At 43.3% G+C, this 27,266-nt stretch overlaps 1 protein-coding gene across 3 annotated transcripts; it reads right to left on the reverse strand.

Moving 5' to 3' along the window:
• Positions 1–10: 10 nt before the first annotated feature.
• On the reverse strand, positions 11–27,266 carry SLC1A4 (solute carrier family 1 member 4). 3 transcript variants are annotated; one of them, XR_003255909.1, is made up of 8 exons: positions 25,052–25,108; positions 18,511–18,677; positions 14,797–15,030; positions 13,471–13,665; positions 12,629–12,763; positions 9,926–10,088; positions 8,026–8,227; positions 11–7,522 (listed from the first exon to the last, which is right to left on the reverse strand). XR_003255909.1 is itself a non-coding variant. In XM_026080694.1 (8 exons), exons 3-8 carry the CDS (start codon positions 18,648–18,650, stop codon positions 8,087–8,089), a joined length of 1,008 nt encoding a protein of 335 aa, XP_025936479.1. In that variant the 5' UTR covers positions 18,651–18,677; positions 25,052–25,114; positions 27,227–27,266; the 3' UTR covers positions 11–8,086. The 3 variants fall into 3 exon arrangements, 2 of the variants coding, with proteins under 2 accessions (XP_025936479.1, XP_025936478.1); XM_026080694.1 differs by adding an exon at positions 27,227–27,266 and having other exon boundaries at positions 11–8,227; positions 25,052–25,114; XM_026080693.1 differs by lacking the exon at positions 11–7,522 and having other exon boundaries at positions 8,205–8,227; positions 9,821–10,088.

Consider the following 27,266-nt stretch of genomic DNA (forward strand, 5'->3'; position numbering starts at 1 on the left):
GAAACATGAATTCTGTGTGGGGTGATTTTTATTTCAGATTAAGAAGCTACACAAAGAGAGACAAATATACATTTCCAAGAGATAAGGGAAAAAAGAGAGAAAGAATCATATTTGTTATTCTCCCAATAAAACAACCATCTCAACCTGAGCCACATGACTGTTTTCTGCCCCAGCAGGCAGGGAGACTTGTCATGCCGAGGGTGCACTACATTGTAAACAGATCTGTAATATCTACCCCAGGTTCACACACCCCCAGACATAGCAATATGGTCCCTTTTGCATGTGTGCACATACATCTGTTCTTGGTAGATAATAAAAAGGCTGAAACAGAGTCACATGGATCAAACCCATAGCTTTTAAACAGGAACAGTTACAGAAGTTCACGAGGAACAACACACCCACATGGCACAAGGTACTTTTGCAATGGAGTGGTTACTCTAAGTGCGTTCAGCACTAGGTTTTATCTAAAGACAGATATCTACATATCAGTGATACTGAATTGTACTGGAGCAGATGGCAGTGAATTTCAAAGTTTATCTGTGTGTCATTTTATTAATTAATCAAATTGCTTAGCATATAAAAATACAAGAATCCTCCCTCCTAATTAGAGCAATTTGTGTTTATATAGAAAGAAAAGCACACATACACATACACATATCAGAGGCAGACTTGCTAACAGAGAGTTTATAGGATAAAGAAAAGAAACTCACTTTCCCTGTCCCACGGATCAGGCTCTAGTCTCAACCAGGACATCATGTTCTCCCTTCTGTCCCCAGGGATAACTGAGTCTCTCAACTTTGGTGCATAGTTATATTCAAACAGTGACTTTGAATTTGGCCTGAAGGGAACCAGGACAAGGCACCTGTAACAGTAATAAGGCAGATTTCATATCTCTGCTGCAGAAGGAGACTCCTCATGCCTTAGGGGTGGCCCTGCTGTCCCTGAATCTAGAGGGCTAATCGAAATCTTCATCCTCACAAGGTGTGAGTGAGTCATGCTCAGCTTGCCAAAACCAAAAAGCAATACAGAAGAGGAGAAACATCTCCCAATCACAGAGGTACACTCAGCTATTTTTATTGCCGCTCATGGTCTCCATCCGGCACAGCACATGCTTTGTGCATGACCTTACACAAGTGTAACCAGGATAGTAACAGAAAAAGTCTGAATAGCACTATATCCTTAAAAGACTGGAAGATTCAGGGATGGCAAACACACTTCCTCCACGCTGGTCCTCAGGGAAGTAATGTCAAAAGAGCCTATTGTGCTCTGTGTTGCAGAGCCAAAACTGGGTTAGTTTGGTCACAACTATTTGACTTATTAAAGTGTAAAATGCCATGCAAATATTGCCTTGAAATAAGTTTTTTTAGTCCAGCTCTTCCCCCAAAGTTGAATTTATGCCTTCCCCCCATCACAACAGGATGTGAGATACTGCAGCATCAGCAAGGGGCTAGGACAGCTTTATGTTTAATCCACATACTGTAGGACCCTGGTCTGGCTGCTGCGTGCCACAGTCTGGTCAGACTCCAAGGACCAGAGTAGACTCTTCAGGTGGGATACAAAGAAGGGACGCCAAACCAGAAATCACGAAGCCTTTCTTCTGCATCAAACCTGACCACCTAGAGAGCACAATTTTCTTGTGGGAACCAGAGCAAACACCAATTCATAAGAATACTGAGAGCACATAAAACGCCTCTGGTTATAGCCAACAAGCTTTAAAAACATTTCTTTACTGCTGCACTGCTGGGCATTTTCAGGAACATTAGCATCCTAAAAAAAGGACCAAATCAAAACCCCATGCTGTCAGGGAGGTATTATCTCCATCAGAAGTCCATAGGCCTCTGAAAGCTCTTGAAGTTATACTACTGCATATCAGGGAAGGCCCTAGCCCATCCATTTTGTGCCATTCCTTCTGGTTCTTAAAAAGCTACAATGCATACCAGTTAATAGTGGGGGTATTTTTATGGTTAAGCACAAGTCTTTCAGTGGGAATGTATTCCAGGGGGTTTCAGGCATGTGTAAACAATTTCCTTGCAAAAAGCCTTCAGAGATTTCCCTTGGTAATTTCTTTCTGTAACGTGTAACGGCAGCTAACTGAAGTTGTACCTACATGCCATATGCAGTTCAACTTCAGTTACTAAATACATGCTTGCAAAGAAGCATGTTACTTTGCTCAGTGTTGTTATCAGGAGGAACAAGCAAAAGCTACCCTGAGGATTATCTAACACCGAGTCTCCTGGTCTCTGTGAGCTTAAAAACCACACCATTACCTTTGCATTACTGCAGGGTTGACTAAAAACTCATTTCCTCACCCTGGCTCCCATCAATAGCCCTGCTTGCCCTGCAGCCAGCATCTCTAGCCCTTTGGGAACTTGCGGCCCTGGGCAAGACAAGTATGAACATTTCTTGAGTAGGACATACAGAGTTGGCCCGCCAAAATGTTCAGACCCATCAGCTCCTGCTGCCACTGAGATCAGTGGTTAAATCCAAATGAGATTTCATTGCTGCTGAGGATCTGCTGCCACTGAGACAGATTTGGGGCCCTCGGTAAGTAACCATACAATGGACTCTTCAGTGAAGAAGAATTTTTCATTTTTTGCTTTTCTATTAAGAAAATCCATTCTAGAGGGGAGATAACTCTCCTACTTCTACACTTCTCCGCTTCCACGACCCCCCAAAAATGGAGAGATCAGCCTGTCTCATTCCTAAGCAGTAAAATACTTCCTGCCCTAATATACTATTAATAGTATGGTATCAATACTTAAATATATTTATATAACCCCAGACGTTAATTTTTTAGGGGGCTGATATTAGCTAACAATGGCCTTGGTTTCAGGATTCATGTCTGTCCTAGCCTATTCGGTGACTTCATGTCACTCAAGAAAGCATCCTTTTACCTTTCTCTGTATGATTCACTTCTGCATCTGTGAAATGGTGCCTGTCAGTCACAAATGTCTGTAAAGACCCCAAGTGGAGAATGAATACTGTATGAATATTAACTGCCCAAGCAGGTGCTCAGATGTGAAGACAGAGAGCTATGGGAACCAAGTAAGGCTCTTGATCAGTTTTCATCAGACTTAAAATACCCAGGGGCAGCTGTCTCAATGTGTTGCCCAATGTTGGAAAAAGGTTAAGATCATTTGCCTTACTCCTTTCTCTCCTCCCTGAAACTGAAGCAGCAAGTGAACATGGCTTTCATCAATTTGCTTGCATAGATAACAAGGTCTTTTTTGTCCTTGGAGAATAATAGCTACCATGCATTTTGCTGAAGAGCATTTGTCCCAGCTATTCTGCACGGAGGAATGTGGGTCAATCCCTGATCCTGAACTGTACCATTTTTTCCCTGGCGTGCTGGGTGCTTAGCTGTCACTCAGTGACAGTGCGCTTCGCAAACAGCACTCAGTCCTTGCCTCTCCCTGCAAACCCTGCCCAATGTCATGGGCAGGGATTTGCATGATTGCTGCTCTATGCTAGACAAACGCAGTCTCTGACATTACCCCCAAGAAAACGCCAAGAAGAAGATGCTTCCTTCAGTGTTTTAACTTATTCCGTATCCACTCACCTACCCTGTCCTCTCTGATGCTCCCCCTGCAACCTTAACTTCCACCTCTTCCTTCAGATATATCAGGCAGATCTAACAGGGCACTGTGCTCCTCTACTTGACCAAATCACATCCCCTTTTGGAAATGCAGCCCACTCTGACACTAGCTTTTGCTCTTCCCCAGAGTTAGCCCAGCAAATATGTACATTTGAACAGATCGCTCTTCTCTTCTGTCACACAAGGAATCATTCACACCCTAGCACAATGCAGCTCTGACTTCATGACACACACTTTAATTATCTGATTGCTTTCAGATTTTTGTTCATTATTATTTAAGATTTAGTGCTCTGTGTCTTAAGGGTGCTTTACAAACACTGTTGATTGACCATCCTCCACATTATTGCCTGTGAGAGACAGGTGAGTATCCGTAACCTGCACTTACAGGTGCAGGATTTATGTGACCTGCCTCATTCTATGTTGCTCATCAGTCGCAGGATCAGTCACTGCAGGCAGGTCTGCAAGTGACTCTGAACTGCCATGGCCCAGTTATGATCCGTGAAGATGTCACATTTTTCTATTGGTAAGAGTTTGTCCTTTGGTCTTCCAACTTCCTACCTGAAGCCCATTGCTCACTCCTTTGGGAGGTTCCAGGGAAAGAAAGATGGATTCCAGCAGGAGGCTGTTTTCCAGAGGGCTGCAGGAACGTGCTGTGCTAGCAGGGGATCAGGAATGAAGATTCAGCCCACATTTCTGCAGAGCCCCAAAGCGGCAGTGTTCACCAACACTACTGATCTTTGCCGAAAGAAGCTGTGTTTTTGTACCTTAGGCAAGCCCTCAAGGACACAGCCTACAACGTATGCAGGGTGGTCAGCCACAAAGATACCAGGGCCTTTGACTGGCTCAGGGACTTGAAAGAGGAAGCTCTCCCTTCAACAGCAGCCTAAGTGCCTCAGTTTTAATTTCTCTTGCTGTAAAACACACAGACATGCATGAGAAAATGCATATGAGAATGGTCTTACTGGATCACATCCATCTCTGGCAGTGGCCACAGCAGATGCCCAGGGAAGAGTATAGGGACAGAGCAAGCACATAAGAACCTTCTTGCCTCACGCATGCTTCTCCTAGCTTCCTGCCCTTCCAGCTCAGAGCACTGTCTGTACAGGCAGTATCAGGACTGCCCAGTAAAAGGGAAAGCACAGGTTGTTTTACCAGCTGACTTGGTACTTTGTCTGGCTCCACGTTTCCATTACGTGTAAAGTACCCACAACGCGCCTAATGCTGTTCGGCACATCACTGGAGGAAGAGCCCTGTCTTACATTTGGCCTTCGTTTGTTCTCAAGACAAAAGCCGTTCTGACTGCAAGAGACATCCCAAGAGGGGTTTAAAGTCCTTTGCAATTACTGAATCTTGCAGTGCAATTACCAGCACACCAGCTGAGGCTCATCTGAAGCTCACTTCCTGAGAATAATGGGTCTTTATTCAAAAGACCCTAATAGCAGTTAAGTGTTGGCACCCTCCATTGCTCACTACAGCTTGTCAGGCATCCATAGCCACATCTCGCAGCGCAGAACAAGCCCCTTTCTCAGGATAACGGAAATGCTGCTTAGCACCCTCAGAGCAACTCATTAACTTACCAAGCTTCACAAACCCTCGGTGAGCTAGGGCAGGAGCAAGGCAGAATGCAAACAGATCACCAGACGATTACATTCCCCAGGACCAGCTGGGGCCCTCAAAGCTCAGCACCCACCCTCCCACTTAGGCCTGAGCCACTGATAAATAAAAACAGCCTTGGGCATTTCAGGAAGTGGGATGAAATCAGGCAGTGATGGATAAAGCATGGAGAGGAGAGTCAGCCCTAGAGAAGAGGAAATAAAAGATGGTCTAGAATAGTCCAAGAAACTTCCCTGAAGAAGAAAAAAGCAGAAAAAAATGATGCTGGAGACAAAATGGGATGGTGTATGCCAAAGACTTATCTTACCTTCTCTTCTGTATTCCCATATCTCCCCCAAATCAGTCATAGTACTAGAAGACTGGACACGAGCTGTTTGCAGCCTGCTTTCCTAAGAAGAGGAGGTTTCTGTGACCACAGGATTGCTCTGGGTGTGTATCCTCCCCTTCTGACTAATAACACTAGAATCCACTGTTCTTTTTCAGTCCCATTTCACCTGTGCAGCATAGAGACCTCCATGATGGTAGCATACAAAACATTTCATACAAGCGAAAGTCTACACAGAGGAAGGAGATGCCAGCAGTACCCTTCTTGCTACGCAAGGATGTGACTGGAGCTCCCCCACATTAGCTTACATCAGAGAATGCATGTGAGAAACATCCCTTAAAAAGGGAAAGAATTAGTAGGAATTCACGCTTGGACCCAAGATATAAACCCATAGGAAACCTAAAAAGGAAACAAAAGGAAGCTGGGGCAGAAAAGGCAACAGCAGCCCAGTGTCCCCAGGGGATGTGGATACCTTAGAGAGAACCCCAGAAGGGACGAAGAGCATTTGTCCCTTCCAAAGCAAAGACTAAAACCAAAAAGAAAAATGGTATTTCCTAGATGGAATTTATTTCCTCCTGAAAGAAAAGGCAACTGATGGAAGAGGTTTCCATTTTACAGTCAAGTTGGGAGAACTCAAACATACATCCAGTCAAAGAGACATTGCATTAAGTACCATGTGGCACCAGATTCATGGAGTGCCTGGGTAAGAGCAGAGCAGGTACCACTGGCTGCACCTGCACTGCTGCTGAGCACCTTCTTAGTCAGCTTTCAGTCTCTTGGCAAGAGGCTGCATGGGGATCTGAAATAGGAAGTTCTCAGTGTAACACATTGCACTGCAGGTCAAGGACTGCATCTGAACAGCACAGAGTGAGAAAAATGCACATCCTTCAACAGCCCTTTCATTTCACTCCCAACAACCTTACCTGAAGACCTTGACCCCTTGAAGCAAATGGCAAGTTTTCTACCAGTTTCACTGGGCTTTCGATGAGGACTCACATTGCTACAAGGGCAGCTGTTAGAACGTACCAACATTTTTACAGTTCATGAGAGCGTAATATTTGATGTTTTACATTTGTACTTTAAAAAAAAAAGCAGAAGCCAGATAGAGAGCCCATGGAGATGGAGAAGATGTGGCATGACCATCTTAAGGACACTAGCATTACAGAAAAACAAGAAACGTATCTTGTGACACAGATGATACAGAAAAGACAAAGAAGATACTCTGACAAGCAGTAATTACCCTGCTTCCATGGAACCTCTGGGTACCTCTTGCTATGTGTGAACACCAAAACAAGTGGCATCATTATAAGCCTAAAATAGAGGTACCGTAAGATTACAGATTTCTGGTAAGTTAAGAAGACTGGTCCTGAATGCTCATGGTCCATAAAAGCCCTATGACACCTGTTTCCAGGAGAAGGAGTGTTAGATTTCCTTCTTTCCAGCTACAGTAATGATTTGACCTCTTTGAATCTGACCACTGGAACAAGCTTGACATGGGACTACATCTTAAAATTACCTTGACATTCACAATGATGCAAAACATGGCAACCCACTAGTGGAAACTGGGGAGGTATTTTTCAGCAGAGACCTGTGCTTTTGCATTGCTATCAGAAAACATTAAAAAGACTCCGAGGTATCGGTTTCACTTTACAATTCCCTGGAATCTGCTGCCAGGAAGAATGCCTCATAGCCTAGCCTAGCTGCTACAGGGAAGAGGCACAACCAAGCTGGAGCACCACAGGCAAGAAAAAACAACAGGGCATTGCTGTCTGTGAGGAACCCCAGTTTTGGGGATCGATACTTTTACCTGTGAGCAGTGTCAACTTTGGGGTGAAAAATCAAAATCAGGAAATGTTCTGCTCTGAAACACTGCTGTGATTCTTCGTGGGAACTGTCATTTCGGTGCTCTCACTGCCTGCTCTCATGAGCTGGCCGGGACTGCATGTGTTGTGGTGAGGGAGAACATCAGAGACTGGAGGGCTAAATGCCTGGTGGGAGACAAAACACAACTACAGAACTCAGCCCACAGAGAACAGTAGTGATTTTCAGCTCCCTTGAGGCATCCATGAAATATTTATGTTTGTTTAAAAAACCAGAAGGTTCTGTTGAGACCCATTTCTTCAAACATCAAAGTTTTTCAAAACATCTCTTATTTGTTGACTTTTATGACCAGCTACAAAGTGCGCTTCTGGTTTCCTGAGAGGAGTCAGGAGGATTCTAATGGGAGCAAATGCAAAGTTGCAGTGGGTTTTGATCTGCTAGAAAATGAAATAATAAATACCGGGCAAAGAATGTCCCTAGAGAACTGTGTTTGTCTCAGATTTTTAAGATGAGCCAAGGAATGTCCAAATTTTGTGGACCTGGACATAAATAAACCAGTTAAAAAAACCTCCACCTGCAGTTTTGCAGTGGACTGACTAATCCTTTCCTATCTTGATTGTTTGTGTAGCCCTGCTGCACACAATTAAACGGCCGGTAATGACGCACTCACTGTTTTTTCTCTCAGAGGTGGCTACATCTCATTCTGAGTGTCTTTTTGCAAAATTCTTCCTTTACCAGGAAAAAATTGTTCCATTACCAGGAAAGATGCTTTGCAAATGAAGGCTGCTGCTGCTATGAAAATTGGAACTGCCTCTTCCTAGTGCCATGAACATAAACATCAGCAACTGGATATCTTTCCAAGATAACTTCCTCTGAAGCAAGAGAGGAGAAAGAAAAGGGGAGACTTGTCATTACTTTTTATCGAAGCTAAGTGTAAATATATTTTGCTGAGTTAACAGTGTGGAGACTGACCATATGCACTCATCTTACTAAACTAGCCAAGAAAAAGAGTCGCAAGTCCAGGCAAGCCTTTGCACTTGCACAGTATTCGTTTTGTAACTATTTGCTGTCCAAAAAGCCAAGAGAAAACAACAGGAGCTTTGCAGTGAGTTTGCTGGACTTTGATCATGTTTGGGGTGCAAATTCAGGATGTGGTAAAGGAAAAAAGGTGGAGTCAGAATCCAGAAGCGTTTGGCTCAACCTAAAGCAAAGGTCACCATCTGCAAGCACTACCCTGGCCCAGCACCACCCAGAATTATTAAATGTGAGCTACTGCCAGAAGGACACTTAAAGCAGGACCAAGCTCCTAACAGGAACAGGTATACAGCTGTCCCAAAACCCAGAGATCACTGAACTACATGGGATTAGAAACTCACCTTTCTTCTCCTTTTGAGCCAACAATTAGACTTGCCTGTTGTCAGTTCCCACATGTTGTGCATTCGGATTTTTTCCTCCCCTGTTCAAGTTTGCTGGGAAAGGGATATGACTTAATTTGTTTGGACTGACCCATTAAACAAACACGAACAGGACAAGGTGTGCTAGCAAAGGAGTATGTGTGTTTTCATGAAGGGAACTGACTTAGTTCCTTGATGTTGTCACAGGCAAGTGTCATTCAGACAGATCTGAGCTGGAACAGACTCCATATTTTTTTTGGCCCAGGAGGGATAACTTTAACAAAATTTGTGTTTCCTCTGAATTTTTTGCTCAATTGCTTGGTTAGAGTGAAGGAGAAAAATGGTCTTTGATCTTCACTGAGATCTTCTTTGTCTGGTCCTATAATTTGGGAGTTACTCACCAAAAGGCAGGAAAGCCGCTATGAGCTGCAATGAACTGGGGGAATGGAACAAGGATCAGACCCCCATAAGCTACTAATTGAAACATGAAACTAAAAAAATAAAAAAAGCTAGTTTTCAGCATACATGTGCTGTTTTTATGGGACAGGAGAACAGGAGAGGAAGGGAAGTGGGAGAAAAATGTTGCTTCGTATTGTTTATGAAGTTGCCAGCAAGTGTTTCCAGGCAAGAAACTAAATCTAAGCAACATTCTCACCCACTTTGGAGTCTCTAGACCATATCTCCATCCAAACAGCAGCACAGTAAGTCTACTAATTTTCTCCTACAACCAGCACTTTACTGGGTTAGTCTGCTTCCCCATTTCCTACCCATATGGGCCTTTAGTAACAGATCTCTTGTTAAACCAGAAGTCTCAATGGCATTGTTTTCACATACATGTATATGTGTGTGTGTACGTGCAACACATATATACATGTATACATATGAACTATCAAAATATTATTATAAAGCAAGTGTTTTTTCTCACTGCCCTTTCCCCCCCCGCAACCCACCTCCCTCCCCCTCCCCAGATCAGTGTGTTTCAAAACAGACTGGAACAGAAATCTTTTAAGAGCCATCCAGCCCTTGTTAGCACTGCAAACGTCTAGGTGTGTTAACAAGTCGCCGGTCCACCTCTAGGATGCATGCTGACGAACTCCCTCTAGTTCACAATACTGATTCCTTGGATTCGGGGTCTGCTGTGCTGGTTGTGTTGGAGACTTGATTTTTGTGAGTTACCAAAGGTGACGTTTCCCCTTCAGACTTGCTGTTGGGAACTGCTTCTACGTTGACTTCCTTTAATTCCTGTTCTTTTTCTTTCTTTGCTTTTTCATTCAGATAATGAAGGATACCTGCTCCTAGGGCATCCCCTTCCACATTCACAACTGTGGTGGTTCGGTCCCTGGTTAAGATTAAAAAAAAAGAGCAGAACAGTGGCCTTTTAATTTAAGAGAGTTAAAACACAGTATGTGGAGCGAAATCCATCCCCACTGTTTGTTCACTAACATCAGTAGAGTTAGAGAAGGGACATATTATCATAACTATTTTCCATACCAGTATCATCACAAATACGCACTGAAGTTGGTTTAAGGTGGGTTCAACCATTACTGTCAACTGGTTCTGGTCTCTCAGAAGTTCACTGCAATGGTACTATGCTCTCAGACGTCCTTCTTTTCCCAGTCCACCTCTCTCCCTTTTCCCAGGCCAGCACGTTTCAAATATGAGTTCACAGTAGGAACTTAATTTGGGCTTATCCAGAAGGTGACTCAGAGAAACAATCTCTCCTTTTTAACTATTTAGGGAGCTTAGAAAGACTTGTCTCTTAACTCAAACATCTATTTAAGGTGTCCAAAATTAGGCAGAATGACTGTTTCTTGCTTGTAGCACCTGTCCTATTCTTTGGTCATGCAACACAAGAATAGTGCGGCCCAGGACTTAATGAAGGAGGTTCCTCATAAAGACGAACAATTTCTTCACCTGCATTTTGAGACTTCCCTCAGTAATTCCACAGCCTAGTTTCAACACATGCTTACCTTGTAACTGTGTTTCTGTTTGGTAATTAAATGGCTGGCATTAAAACAAGACACAGGACTGTTTCCTCCCTTTTCCCCCTTCTTATTACCACAAGGCTCAACCAGAGCCACTTGTTCCTCAACTAGAACAACAGCGTTGACCCCCAAGTGTGGTACTACATATTTTGAAATGAAGGCAGCCTGCACGACACAGACTGAGCGTAGGCCAGAGCGAAAGGAGCAACAAGCTTTTCACTCATGCCTCCAGGCACCTCCAAACATAGCTTGTGGAAAGCACAGCTACTACTGTAATCCCTCAGGAAGGTGGGACATGAAAGGGCTAGCCACTTCTTTGCCTGTCTCTCTTATCCTTTGGAGGTGGCTGGTTCCCCCCAGGCGGTGGCAGCAAAGAAGAGCTCAGTGGTCCTAATAAAGCTGTACAAATGTGTTCATGCTCCACAGATGCGTGTGTGGGGAGGGAGGAGGTAACACAGTTGCTGTCTTCCCCAGCCTTGGGAATTCAAGACTGCCCTCAGACATCCTAATTTCCATGTCTTCTGTGTGACTAGCCCATCCGTACAGCAAGTCTGTTGCTTCCAAAGAGCAGTTCAGAGGGATTATGTAAAATCTAAACCAGGAACTACCCAGAAACCTGCCAGCTGGAAAAAACAGGCGTAGGGCTAACAGTGGGATTCAGGTCATTTGACCCTCACTAACCAGTGGTTCCAGCCCACCACTCACCTCCAACCAGGTGTCTTGAAAGCAGATACTGTGTTTAAGCTATCTGATCATGTTTATTTCACTAGCTTTTAAAGTGTAAGCATTAAAGTTAGGCTTTCTGGACCACTGAAATTAGGCATTAAGATTTGAGGGCAGAAAGAGGCTAAACATTCAGCTGTGCTGTAATTCACGACTGCTCAGATAAGTCCTTCCAGTTTGATATTCTAGTATTTAAAGAAGAGCAGACACAAACAGGTTTGTTTGAGAGGAAAAGCTGAGAGACCCACTTCCACAGAGCTCATTCAAGCAATAAGAAATCATCTGCATGTAGCATTTACACTTTCCATACACTTGGGTCCCCAATACTTAATGCAAAACAAATTTTCTAACCCTTCCCTAATTTCATTTAGGTGGTGGTACAGAAGGCAAATTTAGGATTAAACAAGGACATAACCAGGCTGAGTGGTGGGATAAATTCTTCCAAACAGAATTGGGCAAGGGATAATCTCTCATGTTTCAAGAATGGAAATGGTTCTTGGTGAAAGGAGAGAACTGAGCAAAGGTCTGACCTCTTAGCTCTTTCCCAGAACAGGAAAAGGGAATGTGGTAATATGTGTACCTAACTTGTGGTTCCCAGAAGCACCTTTCTGGCTGTGACACTGCCCACAGCTGTGACGATTGCTGAATGACCTCTGTGCCCCTGCTCTCGCAATGGAGGGCAGTTCACCCTGGTGCTTCGGTGCTCTGACCATCCTTGCTTTTGTTGTTCAGAAAATAGCTGCCAACAGCTTCTGGTGGAGACTGCTTCACACATCTGACTCCCAGAAAGCTTTCTCCATCTATTCAGACTCAGTTTACTTTTCCTTCCCTTCCCCCTAGTGTCCATCTAATTTTCAGCAACATCAATACCTTCTTGCACAAACTTTTAACTATTCTTCTGAAGTGAACCAAAACCAGGGAGAAATCTGTTTCTATAAAGGTTGGGTAAAAAAGCCAAAGAGGAATTTTAGCATACAAACTTCTTTGATTGAAAAGGGACCTCCCTCTCCATTGCTTTCTATCACCTGCCATGAATTTCCTGTCCTGTAGACAGCCACACCTTGTAGGTTTTTATTTTATGCTATGCTACTTTGACTACGCTGCACCAGGTTTCTACCTGAACATTAAATATGTCATCCAACAGCAGATATGTATGGCCTAAGGTACTTACACAATCCAGTCCACCGCTAATATCAAGGAGAGATCGTTGGTCGGAAGTCCAATAGCCTCCAGGATGATAGCGATGGTGAGGACTCCTCCAGCCGGGACACCTGCTGCACCCACGCTGGATGCAGTGGCTGTCACACTGCAAGTGAATTTGCGAACCCAGTTAGCATGAGTTCTGTAGTGCTTCTTTTCTACAGTTACAGCACACATTTCCCCACCACCGGAATCCTCAACAAACTCTACAGTGAGGGACACACAGATCATTTGCTTCCCAAGCAAATTCTTTCCTGCCTGCCAATGCAGGATGGTGGAGGGGATAATGAGGCAAAGCATAACAATTAGGAGGGGGGTGATAATGGGAAATTGGTGATACGAAGACAGGAGAGGCAGAGGTAAGCAGGGGCAATGTCATGAGTATGAAATTGATACATAAGGAGCTGGGGAGTTAGCAAAAGTATTTTCTAAGTCATCCAGAGGGGAAGTCAGGTCAGCTTTATGGGTAGAGCAGCATGCCACAATTACCCAGCTCAGTGGCAAGAGGAGGGGAGAGAGGTCCTTAAGGAGGGAGAGGAATTTCGTGTGAGGAAAAGCTTTAAACAACTCAAAGCCTGTTCATAATTCAGTTACCCCTCCCAGGTTCCACCTTTTATTAAATTGAGATTCTGGCAAATCTTATATAGCTTGAAAGACTCCATGCCTTAATCACCCTATAATTATGTTTCATAGCAGCTTGCAAGCTTTAGGTCAGAGATGTGGAATGCAAACTGCTAGCTATTAGCAGAGAGACCACAGGCTTTAATGTGCCTGGGGGCCAGAAGGATGTGGCTGCAATAGCAAGCAACTTACAGAATAGTGAAGATCTGCCCAGCGTTGAGGTCGACATTGTTCAGCTGAGCAATAAACACAGCTGCCATGCACTGAAAAATAGCAGCTCCATCCATGTTCACAGTTGCCCCAATAGGAAGGATAAACCTGCTGATCCTCTTGTCGACTCCATTGTTTTCCTCAATACATTTGATCATTGATGGGAGAGTGGCCGAGCTAGAAACAGAGAAGAGGGAAAACCAGTCACAAAGCATTAGACTGTGCTGAATGGAAAGTCATTGTCTCATGGCTGTCATGTTTCTAACACACTGCAACATGCAATCCCAGACAAGACTATCATGAAGATGATGCCATTCTGCAGTTCCTTCCTGTCACAATGGCAGTGTCCCCCCTTGTTGGTATTGCCCCTTGAGCAGCAGTATTTAATAATCTGCTTACACCCAGAAATAGCTGATAAGGACTCTAATCTCCCAGGGGCAAGAACTCATGACTTAGCTCAGTATGCAGTGTAACAGGGCTTTGGAATGATGGAGCTTCAAAACATAAATGTACTACAATAGATGCAAATATAAACACAGCAAGTACAACAATCTCTTCTTACTGATGTACTATTACCTTTTCAAAACAATAGACAAATCAAAATTCACTGTTGGATTTATTTCTTGCGTTATAAATTATATGGATTTATTCATAAATTCTCTACTACTACATGTTTAATTCAGCTCCTGTGACAGTCACACATCTACACTTTTTGGAGATGATCTGGAAGGATTTTATACTGTTGTGATCACTAATAAGAAGCTTGCCGCTTAGGAAAAGTGTAAATGACATGCCTGATAGCTTGGCAATCCTTGGTTATGAGAAATAAGAGCCAATCAGACCAGATCCTTGAAATCAGTAACACACTGTCATGTTACGCTAGCTAATAAATCTGCTTTGCTCCTGCAAAATCAGTCTAAACTTGTTCCAGATCCCCTTGAACTTGGAGAAATAAACTTCTCAAGACAAAATCCCTCGCTACTGACCTTCATTTGTTACTTAAAATTGAAAGGACAACCAGCAGGATCTTTTTAAGGCAAACACTTTCACTCTTCCCATGAAAAACTTCCAACTCAGCATCATGCTATAGCCCCCATATTTTGAGGATCATTTTCAATAGCTAAATATCAGTATTTCTGGTGTAGCAGGCTGCTGATAGCAGTGAGACTCTGTATGCTCAGAAGTCTCTCTTTACAATCTCAGAAATATTTGGACCTAAAACTCATCACAGTGTGGTGTTAGGATGCAAACAGTTTACAATCATGAATACAACCAGACTATATTCCCAAAAGAAGCACAGAAGCTCACCTGGAGCAAGTGGCAAAAGCAGTGGCAAGTGGTGTGATAAGTCCTAAGAGAAAGCGATAAGGATTTTGGCGTGTGGATGCAAAATAAATAAGTGGCAGAATGATTCCTCCATGGATGAAGTGGCCCAGAATAGAGGCGAAGATGTATTTTCCCAGACTGGTCACCAAAAGTACAATATCTTCCATTTCCACAATCTTGCTCCCAACAAGGAACATAATGCCAATAGGTACGTACCTGTGTAAAGAATTACGGTCTGTCATTAAGTACAAAAAACAAGCCATGAAAAACATGCTGCTTTTTTTGCTACAGATTACGTTCTTCTAAAGAATATGCCACTCCTACTGAAGGGCTAGCACTTTATTCACCACACACTCAGGTTAAACAAATTTGCAAGGCCCCTCTTACACAACTCTTACTTGGTGGAAGGCAAGTTGTCAAACTGAAAAACCTCCCACTGACCTATGCTCTCAAAGAGACCTCTAGGAAATCGCAGGAAGGATGCCAAACTGGGAGTTGAAACGTTGGCAGAAGCCATCAGGAGAAGACATTTGCACAGAGTTTTAGTCTGTCAGGGAGGAGGGTGGGCGAAGACCCAATGCTAAGTAGGTCACTGCTGAAGGGAAGGCTGATCATAGGAAAGAAAAAGGAGCAATATCATGCCAGCGGAGCTGAGAAAGGTATTGAAGAATGGGGCATTACAGAATTTGGGAGCACCAGCAGAAGTATGAAGTTAGGTCACTAAAATGGCAGACATACTTGATGCCAACACATTCTGTGTAGGAAAGAAAAAGCTATAACCGTATCAGTGGCAAAGAGCTCCACTAAAGTCTGCTAATGCACATGCCAAAGCAAGCAAATAACTCTGCTATTTGCCTGCAAAAGATTAAGTTGAGTGACTGAGCTTCCAGAGCCTCCCTCAAACCAACAGCCACATACATTCCCACGTCTCCTATCTAGAAACACATGTCTCAAGACGTCAGCGTTTGTTTGGAGTTCCCCTTGTCAGGAACATTTGGAGCTGCTCAAGGGGGAAATGCCACACATGAGCCCCAAACCCACGTCCAGCCACACTAGCACACCTGAGTGTGTTCTTCACACTCTGAAGAGACTTCTCTTCACACCCTGAAGAGACAGAATTGCCCTTGCACCTGCAGCATAACAGCCACTAAACCAACTTTAGGAATCACTTCAGGCCTCGATCCAGTTCCTCCAAAGCTGCACTTGGGAAGTCTGTTTCTGAAGCTGACGCTGTCCATGCTCTTATTCATGGCTACTTCAAAGATTAGGAAATACCAAAAGGTCACCCAGCTCTCCAAAACCCTGCTTCAGCCACATGTGTGGCTGCAGATCTGTGGCTGCAAAGATTTGCCTGCACATCTCAGGCATAATGCTTTTATCTCACTCTCCCCTCCAGCCCATTGTGCCTGTGTTCGGTGAGGCTGATTTGTGGAGTCAGAACAAACTTCAGAAGGTTTGGTTAAGCATGCAAAGGTTTGGAAACGTGTGCAAGACTTAAGATTTCCTTAAGTATCACCCACCTCTTCCTAGCCTGCTTTTCCCCCAGCAGTTCTGTGGCTCCTCCGCTCTCCACATCTCAGCTCAACATGAGCATCCCTTCTCTTGCCCCCCTTGGCCATATCTCTGGGTGGCGGGTGGGGGCTTGCTGAACCTTCCTCACACAACTTCTGCCAGTTCTCCGACATGCTGCCTTTGACCTACGTTTCTGAGCATCCTAATTAGCAAGGTCTATGGGAGCCCCAGTCCTGTACAAGCTCTGCAAATGTGAACCCTGGACTCAGAGCTGAGACTGGATCCCTCCCTTTGAAGGGGGAGGCTGGAGTGGAAGAAGCTGGAAATTAAGGCCTAAGTGCTTCTGAATACAAGAGAGGCTGCTGAGCAGAGCTAGATAAAGCTCGAGCTGTCTCAATTGGACCTACTCCAAACTATCCTTTGGGATGTACAGGTGGCTTGGCAAGTTTTGGATAAGTATCAGGATGACACAAGAGTTTTAAGGAAAGAAAGAGAAGAACTAAGGACTATGGTGCACCACGGTGTCAGAGTCAGCTGTGGTCCTGATAATCCACAAAAAAAGGATTATACATCAACCAATTGGCTCGAAGTGTTAGCACCGTAATCAGCTGAATACAAGAACTGCCGCTTATCAGTATTCGGTGTCTCAGGAATTACACTCAAGAGTAAAAGACTTAAGCCGCTTTTAGACTTTGAATTTTTCAATCCCTTATGACAGTAACTAACACAGACTTGCCTGGTAAAATCAGGTGTTTTGTTAAAATCTTTATGCTTCTTACAGGGAGGGGAAAATAGCAAGAATAAAAAATGCAAAATGAGGGAAGAAAACATACTTTTGTTAAGGCAAGCACATAGCTTTGAAAAGAGACAGAGACTGTCCTTAAGACTGTTTTTATTTTTGCATGTAAGATATTAGTGCTATTGGTCTCAAAGCAGGAACCTAGACCACTCCAGCTGAACAAGAACAGACACACTTTTGCTTTGAGGCCTAGACTCAATCCCATCAAGTGAATAAAACTTAGTCAGCAGCCTGGTCACACTCCAGAGCTTAGGTGGCCAGAACTGCTCTTTGGAGGTGCCTGTCTCCTCCATGCTGGTCTCTTGCCTAGTGAGAATGTTCAGTGCACCCCATGATTTTGCTGAGTGCCAAAGGCTTCGTGAGATCAGCCAGGGCAACATTCATCACATAAACATGTCTGGACTTCAGCGACAGGAGTGAAATGATGGATTTGCTCATGAAGATGCAGGAGGCAAAATAAACAATGAATCTTAGAAAATTCCTAACCTCATGGAAAGGAAATGGAAGAGAGAAGTTTCTCTGGAAAAGCAGGTACTATGATAAACAGCTAATCTCTGTGCTGGTAACACTGGTTCCTGCTTCACTGAAGAAAATGGAAGAGATTTTTGAATAGGAACAGAGATTTAAAGATCCACCGTGAAACTCAGGCTCTGCTGATAACAGTGGCAAAACACTCAACAGGCAGCACTTTTGTTGCAGGAGGATGGAGACCATATCCCTGCAGTAGGATGACTGTCCCCTCCTTCTGTGCAGAGGGACTTAGGTTTTCAGTCATCCTTTGACACAAGTGATAGATGGGTTCTGTATTCATGCACTCAACAGGATACCTCAAGCCAAGTAACAGCAAGTGGGCTATCTTCTGATCTCCTTGGGTATCTTTCAGGTAAGTACATGTAACTTTTTGGGCAACAAAAAAATCAAGGCATGAACCTACAAGTATGATTTTAGTTATGCACCACATTTGCAGGTGCATGCCAAGCACAAACATCCTGGGCTTTTAAATGACCATATTCTTCACTGGCTCACACCTCATTTACTCATGCCAGCCCAGTAACTGAGACAGAATAAATTAGGCATATGATGGCACCTGGCCATGGGCTTCTGATGCTTTGAAATAGAAAGCCTTCTTTTCTTTAATTAATCAAAATGGAGTCCTTGAGAGTATTTCTAAGCACTTATCTGATACATTCCAGACTGACACCTTAGGTATCATTCTAACTGTAGGTTACAAGGAAGAAGAAAAGACCCCATAGAGTGACATTATAACATTTGCTTTTGCTATGATGAGGGATGTGGTATGGAAAATCCACAAGCAGATAAAGGGCAAGATTCCTGAGCTGGACACTATTATTCTACCACAGGTGTGTCTGCACTCATACACTTACCACATAATCCAGGAAACCAAGACCATAGTTGCCTCATTGAATGAATTAAAGAAGCGAATCAGATCTTCCCCTTCCCGGCCAAGCTTTTTCAGTGCCACTCCTAGAACCAGAGCAAACAGCACCAGTCCCAGGATATTCATCCCTTCAATCTCAGTGCCAACAGGGATCTGTAGAGGCAAAAAAAGCAGCAGGCTTGTTAGATGGGAGACTGGCACATCTTTTTGATACTCTCTGATTGATCTGGAATCAGCAAGCAGAACCTGTTTTGGGAAGGAAGGCACTTCACGCAAGACAGCTCAGCAGCGGAGACTGTAGGGAATGCGTTATGCTGGTCAGGGGAAACAAACAAGATCTGGACTTAGTCCAGATATAGACTTCCCTAGCTATGAGCTGGCATGGATGTACTGGAAAAGGAAAGGGCCTGTCACTACCTCCCCTTTCATACCCTTCAATACGGTACATGTGCTTTTAGCAACATGAATAGAAAAACCCTCACAGTTGAGCCAGGGTGAGCTTCATTGCAGATGTAAAACAGTATGGAGAGAAATCACGAGCAGGACAAAACTGGGACGATGGTTAAAAGACTGCAAGTTTCCTCACTGTTTCCCTGCGAGGAAAGATGATCTGGAAGAGACTGCTGGTACAAATAGCAGGTATTGGTCGTACTGACTCGCCAGCTCTGTTGATTCCAATGAGTGTTGTTATTTGTGTGCACTATTATCTTCTACCTCCTAAAACAAACCATACATGCAAGCTGCTTTCAGTGGTCTGGCCCCAAACACAGTTATTTCCTGACATCTCTAAAAGGAATCTGCTTTCAGAAACTGCCAGCCCCTTTGCTTTAATGGAATATTTATACCATGGTGAAAACCAGGCGAAAACAATGTTATGAAGCGGAAAGAGGGCAGAAAGGGCAAAAAAAGGTAGCAAACTGTGAAAAGTTACTAATTCATCTCTCCATGTCAGCCATGGGAGATACAGGGAGAAAAGATGAAATACCTGTTGCCCGTCTTAGAAATCGTGTGGCTAAATGGTACGAGTAAGAGGATAAAACCAGGATATAGCTATTGTGCTGACAAGCCTGCTCTCCTGCTCCTTCACAGTTCATTTCTCAAGAAGAGCTGGAGTTTGTTTGGCAAAGTAACATCATAGGAACCGAGTGAGCGTTCTTGTTGCTTCATAAAAATACAATTGTTTTGACGAACCTTTTTTTTCCCCCAACTTGGCAGCACAAGCTCAGTATGCCAAATTTTTGTTTTCTTTGGAAGGGCTTCTCAAACAGATCAGGTTTGTGGACAAGTTTTGGCCTTTTAGCTAGTTTGAGCAGACACTAGCTCACCACTAGCAAGTAAAAATACATTCTGAGCTAAAAGCTTAAAATGAATATTGACTAAAGATCTCAGGACACCGATCTTACTGCAGTGTTTTTGAGATAATACTTTTATCTGAAAGTATACTGCTGAACTGAATTGTCTCTTCCTAATGACAGGTGGAAACAAAGAACTGCACAGAAGAGGATAAAACATAAATTATACAGAGAAAAAAAAAAACACTGTGAAGGCTAAAATGCTGTTAACAAAAGTGTTCACAAGGACAAAAGCAATGAAGCTTCCGGTTTTTTTTATTGCTAGCTACAAAGTAATTAGATACAAAAATTCTAATTTTTCATGGCAGTTGTTTGTTCTGGGCTAAATTCCTCTCAGTATTTATTGGATTTCACATTGAAAGAGCTGGAAACATGGACAGGATATTAACAATGGGGCTCAGTTTATCTCCAAAGATGTCTGAAGAAATAGGCTGCTTTCTTCACACACAGTAACAATTTTCTGTCTGAATGGTTTTGTCTATATTCTATTTTTGTGGCTGAAAACCTTAAACTCTTCTCATACTCAGAAAGGTTAGGCAAAAACCTAACCTCCTAATTCAACAAACTGTCAGTGAACATGGTACATGCATATTTTTCTACTTTTCACTTCTGTTAGTAAAACATCTCCAGGATAGGAAATGAATTCAAGTTAGCCTTACCCCAAAAGTTAAAAAAGATGTGAAGTTTCACTGAGAATTTACCAGTAATGATATACATATCAGAAAGAACCTAGGTAGATTCTCAAGCTTTATGATGAATTTATTAGCAGGAAGCAAGAAAATGTCTAGTAAAATAATGCCGTTTGAACTTTTTCTGATAGGCCATGTCACTTCACCAAAATCAAAACTTTCTTCAAGAAATGTCAACTTGGGCAAAATGTAAACATTTTTACATGAGAAAACAAGCACTTCTTAAATTCATATGGAGCAAATAGAATGCTTTTTCCATTTTGAAACAACTTTTTATGTTGATTTTTTAACCCATTATTTTACAATATAACATTTTGTATTGGGTTCATTTGATACAAAGTTAATATGAAAAACCCAGCTTGGAAAAAAATTTTAACATAACTGGCCCAAATCTTCCCCATCCCCAAGAATGTTTTTACAAAAAAATCTTGAATGCTCTTTTTGGTTTGGTACTGATTCAGAAAAAAATAAATGGTATCAAAATTTCCTATGGAACAGAAATGCAGTGCTTCAAGCTGCTGAAAGTGCCCAGCATTCTGACCTCGATGTTACTGGGAGAACTTCATGATATGACTTTATACTCATGTTTTTCAAAGCATCTCTGCCTTTTAAACCCATTCTGCTGGATATTTGCTTCTCAGCTCATTAAATGCAGCAACGTGAGCCTGAAGCCTAGCAACCAGCTGCCTGTTTGGGCTTTGCTAAGATCTAGTATCAAGCGTGAGACAGAAGTGCACTGATCCTCAAAGAGGACGGTGATCTTCCCACCAGCTGCATAGTGCATACAGGGTCACACAGAGCACTGAGCTGGCGGAGACAAGGGCGACCTGTGGCCAGAGCTCCTCATGTCTGATTCAAAAGGTCGTTTCCAAGACTGGAGAAATCCAGCTCTCTTCTAGCTCATTCAAGCCCCACAAGCTCCTCCGCCTTCTTCAGAGCCACTGATGCTAAGGACTTGCCAAATTTTGCTCTTGGGAAGCTAGTGGAGGGCAAGAGACAGCAGCATGCTCCTGTTAGCTACAGCCAGCACATGTGGCTTGTCCCCTTTCATCCTAGCATTGATGGTGGCCTACTTCGCATAAACTGGCCAATTCTTCTAAAAACCCCTGTCCCTCTCAAGAATAACAATATGTTTAGTTTAGTCCTCTTTCACCCTCACACATGTTTCTCTCCACCTTGCTCCCAGCACAGCAATCACTGCTGCTGCTGCAGCTTTTCTCCAAGTGTTCGTACTTCACTGGCCCCTTCAGCCCAGCTCTTGCGATTTGGGCCCCTCTGAATTCTGGATGACTGGAAGGAAGGCTCTATGCAGAACCCCTAAAAACTTCTTAGCTGTTTCCCTCTTCTCATTTTGTCCTCAGTCCCCCCCAATTCAAGTTTTGCTCTCCCTTTCTTCCCACTGAGCCATTTTCTTTAAAATGCAGAACATTCCTCATCGCCTCCCATCACCACAGATTTCAGCGGTGATGGGAGGTGATGGAGTGGTAACTTACTCCAGGAAATTGGCCCATTGATTTGCAGGGAGCAACCTGCAATGTTCACAGAATTTTACCTCCTTGCAGCAAAATATGGAAAGAGTCCAGCATTAAATCCTCAGCGGAAGATCCTCTCAATCCCAGCCTCTAAAACTGGCAGATGCTGAACAGCCTTTTTGTACTCTAACAGAAGAGTGCATCACCCCAAAGGAACTGCCAAACCAAGCAGCATTGTGGACACCAAACAAAAACAGCTTTGATGAGAGCTTTTTTCCTGGGTAAATGACAGGACACATTATTATTTTGCTTGAAATTGTGTGTCCTGGGAGGAAGATTCATGGGTCTCTTCTGGTTCTTGAATCTCTCTGAAGATCCTATTGTTTTTTAGCTCTTGAAGCAAAATGCTTATCCAGGAAACAACTGCTGACATTGAGCTACCCTAGTAGCAGGTGGTTGAAAAGAAAATGCAGCCATGTGATGCGAGGAAGAACTGTAATCACTGGTTTGTGTATTATTACTGCTGTCCAGGAGGAACTAGGAATCCCTTACAACCTCACTTTGCAGCAGATGAGGAACTAAGATAGCCCCTATCCCAGGAAGCATGCTGCCAAAGACTCGGAGAGGATATAGCTATAAAAGCTGGGTAAACAGGAGTGAGCATATGAAACAATAAAAAGAACATGGCTGAGCAGACACCTACGTGCCCCACTACTCATATCTTCAGCAAGAGAAGACGGAGCCTATTAACCAGTGGAAAAACATCAGTGGAAATCTTTGTTCTACACTGCTCACACCAAAAGCAGAAGTAAAACATTTCTCCTCTTCAATTAAATATTCTGCTGATGAAAGAAAACATGAGATAGATTTCTATCACTATGGTATTTATACTATATATTATCCAAAAATCATACTCTTCCTTTCCAAACTTAATCCTCGTCTATCCATAAATAATATGGTCAGGTCAGCACTGAAACTGAGCTAACAAAACTGAAATGATGCTTCCTTTTTGTTTGGTCCGCTCTTTCCTAGAGACAGTAGGGCGTCTTCTGTCATTAAAGAAGGTCAGCTCTGGTTTGGTTCCAACAACTGAAGGAAGTTTGGGAAAAGTAATTGGAGAAACAGTCTTTACTTTGTAGTCACTGGCAAAAACAGACACCAGTGACAAATTCAGAATGTTTTTTTGTGATATTTCATCAAACTGAAGTCTGATAAGTGAGAAAGAGAAAGAAAACAGAAAAAAACCTCACATTTTAAATTGCCAAAAAATCTATCCTTACCTCTTGAGAAAGATTGATGGCTTTGAAAGAGCATTTGAAAAAGCGCTCCATAGCTGAGCCTGCATCCAATGGATATGGCTAGCCCTAATCTGTACCTGCTTGCAAGGAGCTCCTATCAAATTTGACACTGAACATGAGTAAGAAGGGCCTTATTTGCCTCTCACTTACCCTTGCTTAAATGAAGACTAATTCCACACTTCTGTAAGGGAGCACACATTCATGTTGACTTGTTTTTAGCAGCACAAGGCTGCACAGGCATGCACTGCCTGAGGAGATCTAATGGCATTAGAGGAGAAAGGGCTCTTTTGGGTTCATGTGATTTTTCTGCAGTCATGCCCAAGCTCACCATGTGGTGAGTGCAGATCTGGGCTAATTCGATCTTACAAGCATGGGCAGATCCTGGGCAGATGAGGCCACCTTCTTCCCCAGTGAAACTGTTCACGGTGTGCTAGCAGACTTCAGGCAAGGACTGACTTTTCCCCTGCTCAGCTCTTGTTCCATCAAAGCCACCTTTCACCCTCCTGGGCTGGTGAAAGTTCAGTCCATCAGCCAAAAGCGGAGTTTGGAAATGCACTGTTCTGCACCACCTGTTCGCACACCAGGCGTGGAGAAGAGAAGATAATGAGGCCAGTACTTCCTGCACTCAGGGATCTGCTTCAGAGTCCTTCTGGATGCACACGAACTGCCTTTAACTTGATCGTTTTACACAGACTGGTGCAACTGCCAGGCCAGCCCTGGCTGAGCCCTTCTATGACAAACACAAACATTTCAAGTCTCTTGCCCTAGGGATAAATAAATCATACTAAAATATAATAACCCGACTTCTGGTACTCGTCTCAGGAAGTCAGAATGAGCCTGAGAAATATAAAATAACTCTGAAAGCCATTTCCAGTGTCAGACCTGCCTCCCCAAAATCCCACAAAAGCACATGGGCTAATTCATTTGGAATAAGGTGACACACTGCAGATGAGTCTCTCAAGTTCACAGCATGCTGCCTGTAAGGCAACTGTGATTCTTGCTAGACCCATGGTATGTTGCCTTTGGCCAATAATAAAGATGTTTGACAGCCCCAAACAGCAGGAGAGATTCAGAGGTACAGAGCGCCTCTGGAATTCCTGTGAGCTACATATGGAAAACAGTGCTTTCTACCTCAGCAATATCTGCAAATTAAGTTTTGTTTTGACCACATTGCAATAGGAGCTAATCTGTAACATTCTGTTTGCAACTTTCACCCCTTCAGACCACTTGTTACTACTTCAAATAAAACTAAATTTTAGCAGCAAGATAACTAGAAAAAATCTCAACTAACCTCTTTTTCTTTAAAGAATACAGGCAGGGAACAAAAGTCATTCTCTCCTAACTGCAATGGAGAATAAGGTCTAAGGGACACATTCAGCCAGCCTGACTGTCACTTAATTCCAAGTCTACAGAAAGTTTTTTGGAAATATTCGGCAGAGGGACTAATCAAAATTTAGGTCAAATGATACCAGGCCTAAGAAAGCAAGGCCTAAGAATAAGGTATCAAGGGTCAGCTCAGTTGAGTTCAACTCCCTTTCCACCATAGCTTTCTTGTATGACTATAGATAACTCATCTGACTTGTGTGTGTCTTAGTTGTAGGAGGAGAACAGTACTTGTTTCCTTCCAGTGAGTGTTGGTAGAGATTAAAGACTGAGGCAGTCAAATATTATGGTTAATGAAGGACTGTATAAAAACAAGAGAATAAGTGTCCTTACCTTTTCCAGTGTGACATTTCCAGAGGTAGTGTTTCTCTCCAGTACCTTATAGTCTGTTGCATACTGCAGGTAAGAAAAAAACAACACAGCGTTTGTTGACCAGATTGTCAGTATGACCATATCATTTAGCATTTCACAAGGACTGTCAAGAAGACTTTTTTCTTTTGATTGAACAGGATCAGAAAGCATTTCTACAGCTACAGTTTCTACAGTTTCTTTCTGCAGCTGAGGCTGCACTGGAAGAAAGAGATTACATGCATGCTGCATAAATCAGAAAAACCCTACTGGTAATGGACACATCTTGCATCAGTCAAGAATAAGTAAGATCCCACCTTGAAAGTATTTGAGCCAATGAAAAGGACATTACCAATCTGAGCTGAATGTGAAGCTTAACACACTATTGATAAAACATGAAGGGAGAAACATTATACAGGGATTGGAGACCATACTGTGGAGGCTGCTGAACTTGTCCTGTGCAAGAAAAGGGAGTGAAAGCATACGCAGCTCCTTCACCATGGGGTAACAGAGAAGTCCAGTGCTATCCTTGACCTTTTTAAATGACACTGTTCCTGTAAGGGCTCTGAGTTACAAGCCCTTTCAGATTTGGCACTAGTGCCTATGGAGGTAACCAGCTATCCACTGTGATCCAGTAACCGCTTCCAGAGCTGTGTGCCTGCCCCTCAGCTGCCCCAGTTCACAACCCAGGGCATGAACATGAACTCTATTAAGTTAACATGTTCTAGTGGAGAGTACAGGCTTCAGAAGGATTATAACTGTCCACAGGAAGTATAATGTATAATTCAACTAATTCAGGTTAATGAGCAAAGAAAAGCTCAAGTGGATTGATATTCTCTCCAAGGCAGAGCCCAAGCACAAGCCAGTGCATCAAAGGGAACAGAGGTGGGAGCTGTAGCACCGTGTTCCTTAGAAAATGGCACTCTGTGACCCCTCAAGGCCCTAGGTTCAGGCAGCAGCCGAGGAATCCCTCTTTCCTCCACACTGCTGCTGCTCATGCACCATGCCATTGAGACGGCCCCTGCTGAAGGCAAGTGTTGCTTGCACCATTTCCCTGTTAGAAATGGTGAGACAGACACTGAAAGTCAATAAAATACCTAAAATCAAGGCCAGCAGTTTACTTTGATAAATAAGCCAAAAACCTGACAAAAGCTGGATGCTTTTTTTTTTTCTTACTGATATTAAGTAAGGAAAATAATAGCTTATGTACTTGCTAATTACCTGTGACAACTGCAGCACAGAGGAAAGGAGGACTTCTTTAGTTCATCCCTACACACACAGAACCCTGATACTCAAGGTATCACAGAATACCCTTCAGGGTACTTTTGTACTGCTTCTATTATTTTTGCTATCTATGGTATATTGACTTGTCCTGCATTATATATACTCAAAATGGAACTTGATTTTAGAACATGACCTTGTTTTTGATAGAAAAGTAAACCCACAAAACATCATGAAGCCAAAAATGATTTTTCTGCTCCTGTATCAAAAAGAATCGTTCTGTCCCATAGCAGCATCTTCAACAATGTCTATCCCTGGCACCTAAAATTAGCAATAAGAACTAAATCAAAACCTTCTCTGAGCTTCCGAGCTCCTGTCCATCAGTTTAAATCACAGTATCTTCTAGTGCAGTTATCATCTTACCACCCTTAGTCCTGTGTTAGAAGAGAAGCCAGGCTGAGCAATGAATCCAGCAAGTGGTACAATGGAAAACACTGGGGAAGAGCACCAAGCTCTTCCATCAAGCAAGTAAAACCCACACACCTGTGAGCTTTTAGGCCTTCAGTCTTGTCTTATCGGAGCCCAGCTCCAAACTGCGTGGCCAAGCAAGGGTTTCCCAGCTAGCCCCTGCAAAGTGATATGCGGGCTGGCACAAAGCAGACGGCTGCCATTGCTGCCCAAAGTGGTACCCAAGGAAGAAAAGCATGAAGGACCTTTTTAGTGGAGGTACAAAACACAGGCTCTGAATATGCTTTTGTCTGAGGGTATCTTATGCCACAGCAGCTGTACGTCTAGTTACCTCAGGTGTTTTGGAAAACCCCACCCACTATGGCTTTTGATATTTTCCACACCACCTTGCTAGTTCTTTTCTGAAAAGCCAGCAGTCACTCAGTCTGTCTGCGCAATGTAGCTCATGTCCAAAATCCACACAGATCTTACCGTTCGGAAAGCTGCAGCAACGAGATTCGCAGGAAACAGG

Source organism: Apteryx rowi, unplaced genomic scaffold (assembly GCF_003343035.1).
Source record: "Apteryx rowi isolate R43461 unplaced genomic scaffold, aptRow1 scaffold_53, whole genome shotgun sequence".
Taxonomy (NCBI): Eukaryota; Metazoa; Chordata; class Aves; order Apterygiformes; family Apterygidae; genus Apteryx; species Apteryx rowi.

Bases quoted from the DNA above. Each gene is read 5' to 3' on its own strand.
- SLC1A4 (XM_026080694.1), bottom strand. From the start codon at position 18,650: ATGAATATCCTGGGACTGGTGCTGTTTGCTCTGGTTCTAGGAGTGGCA. The intron at 15,031-18,510 runs GTAAGTGTATGA...TTCTTTACACAG, and splicing joins TTGGTTTCCTGGATTATGTG to GTACGTACCTATTGGCATTA. The intron at 12,764-13,470 runs GTAAGTTGCTTG...ATTCACTTGCAG, and splicing joins GGGCAGATCTTCACTATTCT to TGTGACAGCCACTGCATCCA.